Source organism: Camelina sativa, chromosome 3 (genome assembly GCF_000633955.1).
Source record: "Camelina sativa cultivar DH55 chromosome 3, Cs, whole genome shotgun sequence".
In the NCBI taxonomy this organism is placed as follows: domain Eukaryota; kingdom Viridiplantae; phylum Streptophyta; class Magnoliopsida; order Brassicales; family Brassicaceae; genus Camelina; species Camelina sativa.
In genome coordinates this window covers 2,561,461-2,567,460 of record NC_025687.1, presented here as the reverse complement: position 1 = coordinate 2,567,460, position 6,000 = coordinate 2,561,461, and the positions used below count along the sequence as shown (strand labels likewise).

The window sequence follows — 6,000 nt, the reverse complement described above, 5'->3', positions numbered from 1 at the left end:
GCATGATAAAAATAGGCTAAGGAGAGACAAAATATAGACATATCAGATAGATATATACCATTCGTTGGGCATCTCTAGTGCTTTTGAAATAAAAGAGATTTGATATAAATTAAACAGTTTTATTTAGTTGATGTGTTTGAACAATGTTGTCTTTCTCCATGAAACAGGTCACAACAGAAAACCATAATTAACTCAATGGCTGTGAAGAAGCAAGTCTATCAACTCCAACAGAAAAGCCAGACTTACGGGCTTTAGTTTAGGCCCACTAGTTTGGTGTATATATAGGGGAGTACATCACAGTTGGAGTAGAAGAAACCCTACGGATCGAGAACTTTGTGTCTGTGATTTGTTGAAGTTGATAGAATGGTTCAGATGAATGCGGAGCCTGAGTACGCGACAGCTAAAATAGCGGTGTGGTGGGACATGAAGGGCTGTCCGATTCCCCGCGAGGGTTATGATGCTCGTCAGGTCCGTCCGAGCATAGAAGGGGCGTTGAAGGAACTAGGCTACTCGGGTCCTGTCTCCATCACCGGGTATGGCGACCAAAGACAAACCCCTTATCACATCCTGAAAGGGCTCTCTTCCACCGGAGTCGGTCTTGCACACATCAAACCCGGTTAGTCCAATTGCTATATCGATCTCTGAATTTAGGGGTTTAAAATTTTCAACAAATCTAAGTCCCTTTGCCTTTTGATTGACTGAAGCAGAAAGCATATACTCACTCATGTATTCGAATATGCTGGAGTGGCGAGATGATAATCCTCCTCCGGCTTCAATGATGCTCATATCCGACCAGTGGCGAGAAGTCTTCTCTTGGGATCTGGCCCGTCTACAACAGCAGACGAAATACGACTTTTTTCTGGTTTATCCATCAAGGACTCGCGCATGCTCGGCGCTGGCTACTTGGGGAGAGTGGACCTGGGAAAGCTTACTTGAGCCCAAAAGTGCACTTGTTGAGGACAACTGCAGTAGTGAATTACCTTCTGCCAAGTTTTATTGCAAATCGTGCTGTTTCGAGTGCCATACCCTGAAGGGTTTCAGGACTCATCTCTCGAGAAGAAAGCATGCTGTGCAAGTAAGCATCCTCTCTCTCTCTCTCTCGTGTACATTGTCCAACTATACTATTTGAGCTGTTCGTTTCCACTCGCAGGAGGTTATGAACCCTATACATCCAGATCTTGACGAAGTAACGAGGAGATGGGGAAAGAACTATGCTGCGAAGCCTGAATACGCGACAGCTCAAATAGCGGTGTGGTGGGACATGATAGACTGTCCGATTCCCGAGGGTTATGATGCTCGTCAAGTCCGTCGGAGTATGGAAGTGGCTTTCAAGAAACTAGGCTACTCTGGTCCTGTCTCCATCACTGCCTTCGGCGACCACAAACAAACCCCTGATCACATCCTGCGAGGGCTCTCTTCCACTGGAGTCGCTCTTGCACATACCACTCCCAGTTAGTCCCTTTTGGTTATCCATCTCTGGAATTTTTAGGGGTTTGAAATTTCAACTATCTCTACTGACGCATGCTTTCCTGTTACTGAAACAGGAATCCAATACAACCGCATCTTTGCAGATTTGATGACGTGGCAAAAACATAATCCTCCTCCGGCTACAATTATGATCATATCCTCCCCCGATGCTGTGGAGATGGTGTTCTCAGATTGTCTTGCCGAGGTACAACAATGGACGAAATACAACCTTTTTCTGGCTTATTCATATAGGCCTTACAAAATGTCAGCCCTGCTCACTTCTGCAGAGTGGCTTTGGGAAAGCTTACTTGCAGGTGTTTGTTTGTCCTCTCCTCATTACCCAGTAACGGTTGAAACTAATTACGCTGTTTCTGAGCTGTAGTTAATATTTTCTTGTTCTTTTCCACTTGTTTCAGAGACACAAAGACGCGTTCTTCAGAAGTGCAGTGTTCTTCAGAAGTGCAGTGAAGGGGGTGAATCTACCAAAATGTTTTATTGCCAATGCTGCTTTTGTGAGTGCGAAAGCCTTGAAAATTTCAGGAAGCATCTCTCGAGCGAAAAACATGCAAGCAATGTAAGCATCCTCTCCTCTGTATCATCAATACGTTGTCTAACCATTTGAGCAACAACCTCTTTAACCTTTTCCATTCGTTGTCAAGCAGGAGGGTGTTGATGTTCCTGGGGGTATTAGTTTGAACCACTACTATCATAGGCTACATCTCAAGGCAAGTTTTTCTTAATGATAATTATAGATTTTCAACAAAGAAAAACATCCGATTTCTTATAAAATGTTCATGTTCCGTATACTATACGTACGTATATATCTTGTAGGCCAAAGTACTAGAAAGTTTTCCAAAGACCGTACGTACGAGGAAAGCATACCGGACGGGATTTGGCCATCTTCATAATCATTTACGTCTTACTTATCGTTGAGCTCGACGTAGGCCTTGAATATTTCAAACCTGCAATAAAGAGATTCAAACCTGCAAGTGGTGAAAGTTGTTAATTTACTCGAGTGATAAGTCCTGGAAGCTCATTTCGGTTTGTTTGTTTAAAATACTGGTTATATATATTTAAACAAAAAGTCAGTTAATCCTATTTTTCACTGAACATTATTCTACAAGTTGAAAAAAACAATGGCTCAAACCCTTCTTAGGAAATGTAACGTGCAGAGGAAAAATGGGTTATGACGGGACCTTGCACTTTGACCAACCCATCCAATGAGAACAGCTGGCATTCTAAACCCACGAATCTGAGGATGAGACAATCACCAAATCAAAAAATGAAAGTGGAAAGTTGTCATGAATAAACAATACTCAAAAGGCTATATAGTATTTGCCGCCGGGACAATCTCAGTATTCTTTGCCCATGAAAAAGGTAAAACAAGACCAAACAGTCAACATTCAGTTGACTAAAGCACTCGTCACAAACTTTTTACTTATCTCTCCATAGTTACCGGTTAGTGCCCAGAAGCCAAACGGTCTTGTAAAAACCATGATCATAAATTCACAAGCCAACCCGATGAAAAGCAAGATCGATATCTGATGTTGTACTTCATCCTTATCCAGTTATCCTGCATAAGCATTATTCTATCAGGAAGTTTCTGACATTCACAACAGAAACTACAACCTATTTATTAATTCCGATACGTAGCACGAGAGACATCTGCCCAATCAACCTATTTATTGACCCTTTCATGTTTCTTCTTTCAAAGTCTGTCACGTATATGTATACAACTTGTGTCTCCATGTGTGTAATTAATTAAGATATTTTGTTCGTTTCTTCCCGTTTTTTTGACGATGCGATGCTTTTACATATCTATACCATATGCTATTTAAACGTAATTTATATTCTTTCGTAGGGGAATAACGTGTATCTAAAACAAAATTAAACGTAAGATACAATTATCACTATTTCACATCCAACGGGGAGAAAAAAAACGCTTAGGACATCTCCATTAATGCATCTTAAACGAAGTTGCTTAACACATATTTTTATTATTAATTTTGAAAAAAGTTAAATTTAGAACTTCTTGACAAACTGTAAACTTTTATGGGACAATTGAAAGTTGTTAAATTTGGAGTTCTTAAAAAATAATTATAAATATTATATATTTTAAAAAAACTTAAAAATGATATGCATTTCATAATTATTTAAACAAACATGACATTAAAGTATATTACAAATAGATTACAAAAACGATTAATTTTAATCTTGGTATGTGCCAAACTTTTTTCATATATTCTCAACCAAAATTTTCCCATGTCAATTTTCACTTCCTTGTCGATTTTGTTTATTCCATGAACTTCAAAACGCTTCAGATGTACCATTAGAACACAAAGGGACTTTAAAAACAATCCTAACCACTCATCCTCCACATTTATAACCATTATCTATAGACTCAACAGCAGTGTAATATGAAAGTGTTTTTTCCAATGAATCTGCCTCTGAAATATCTAGACTTAAGTCAATAAATGGTTCCTTTTTTACGGAGCTATGGGAACAGTTCTCACATAGAAGGCTGCATGCATTCTAGTAAATTAAGATTACTATGTTTTGAAAATGTATTTACTACAGCCTTAAAATGGTTAAATATATACCAATTAATATTAGATATTACTACAAAAAATATATATTACTCTTATGTCCATCAAAAGAATTAATGTGAAAACATCAAAAGTTGTATCTACGAAAATAATGAACTGAATTCTAAATTAAGATTTGTAATCTTATACTATTATTTGTGTTAAAAGAGATGCACTTTTTTTGTACACTAAAGAATAGTGGCGGATGCAGAAATATTTTATGTATGGGGGCACAAAACATAATAATACTAATTTTATATTATAAAATATTAAATAACTAAATATTTTGACATCAAAATAATATATATTTTAATAACATTATTGTATGTTTTGAAATATATATATATATAATGTATTTTAATAGATTAAACTGAAAATAAGCCAATTTTTTTTAAGTACTGTTTAAATTGGTTTATAAATATACTTAATTACATATAGTATAGATATGTTTAATTTATTAATTAGAAAAATAAACATTTACAAACTTACAATTCACTATAAAATATAAATACATATATTACATTTAACTTTATTTATCTAACCATATCACACGAATTTTTCTTTAAAAAATAAATTCATTAACTACAAAAGAGATAATTTATATAGTTTAATGTTACTAATTTAATAGATTTACTTACAGTTTTCAGTAAGCTATATGTATACTATACAATATAAATATATGAATTTTAAATTTGTTAATGTTAAGCTGGAAATGGGAAAACAAAATATAGCTGGAAGCCCATAATTTTGTTTAAGAAAAAAAGTGAAAACAATAAAGGAAATGCGGAATGTAATAAGTTCCAAGTGTTCAACGACATATTCGAACCTACAACCAAAACGTTACATAAGGTGTTAACTATCCAACAGAGCCAAAGAGTCTTATGTGTAGTCATCCTAATTTATTTTCCATATTTTTAGTTTAACTACTATTTTGTAAATCTTCATTAACTCTCGTTACTATTACTTTGTAAATCCTCATTAACTCTCCAGATAAGAAACACGGGGAGCCACGGCATTGACAACCTCGTCCACGTATCTGTCCATGGGTACATAGGAATTGGGGGTAAAGAAGAGCGGAAGCTTTGATTTATGTTCTGGACTAGAGAGATGCTTGATGAAATTGTCGAAGCATGGGCCAGTAATATCCTCGCACACATCGCAAACCCAGGAGGCAGGTTCAACCGTTTCAGTGCATGTGTCCTGAGAGAGAGAGGAGGAACACACACCTGACAGAAGAGAGTTTTCCCAGATGGACTTTGCATCATCAGTGGAGGCGTCGAAAGGAAACATTGTGTTATATCCATCTTCTTTGAGATAGCTCAGCATGTCATATACTTTTGAGACAGGGCTAGATATGACCATTATATTAGCTGGAGGAGGGTTATCAATAAAACAATCAAAGACAAGTCCAAGCAAGGATCTGAAACCGTGTGAGCCGTTATGAAGAGAGATTCCACTGGAAAAGAGCGCTTTAAGGATGCCACGAGGGACTTTTGAAAGTACGCCAACGGCAGTGATGGTGATAGGACCAGAGTAGCCTAGCTTCCTCAAATTCCGTTTGATACAGGGACGCACCTCACGAGGATCATAGCCTTCGGGAACCGGAAACCTCTTAATGTCCCAATAGACCAATACTGCAGCCACAGCTGACTCCTTCATAGGCGGAGGCGGAAGCATCATTCAAAAAAACCCTAAAGAGAAAGAGATTACCGGAGGGATAAGCTAAGCAGAGTTGGTTGGATCTCGATACCGACTAGACTACTAGCTATAGGGTTTTGAAATCCCTAACTGGAAAATTAAAAATATATAGAGATTTTAGAAAATTTTCCAATTTAGAAAATTTCTATTTTCTAAAGCATGGCAACATGTATAAAATTTCCAAAATTATTGTATACATAATTATGTTAGTATTCCGATTACCTTTTTTTCCTTTTTTCTATGTTAACAT

General features: G+C 36.9%; 1 protein-coding gene across 1 annotated transcript; it reads left to right on the top strand.

Moving 5' to 3' along the window:
• Positions 293-2,457, top strand: LOC104764062. Its single transcript, XM_010487510.2, has 7 exons — positions 293-616; positions 708-1,075; positions 1,151-1,451; positions 1,545-1,781; positions 1,884-2,041; positions 2,130-2,192; positions 2,299-2,457. The coding sequence occupies exons 1-7, from the start codon at positions 364-366 to the stop codon at positions 2,398-2,400; spliced, it is 1,482 nt and encodes a 493-aa protein (XP_010485812.1). The 5' UTR covers positions 293-363; the 3' UTR covers positions 2,401-2,457.

Coding starts and splice junctions, on each gene's coding strand:
- LOC104764062 (XM_010487510.2), top strand. CDS start 364: ATGGTTCAGATGAATGCGGAGCCTGAGTACGCGACAGCTAAAATAGCG. Junction 1,452..1,544: donor TCTTGCACATACCACTCCCA/GTTAGTCCCTTT, acceptor TTACTGAAACAG/GAATCCAATACAACCGCATC. Junction 2,042..2,129: donor GCGAAAAACATGCAAGCAAT/GTAAGCATCCTC, acceptor GTTGTCAAGCAG/GAGGGTGTTGATGTTCCTGG.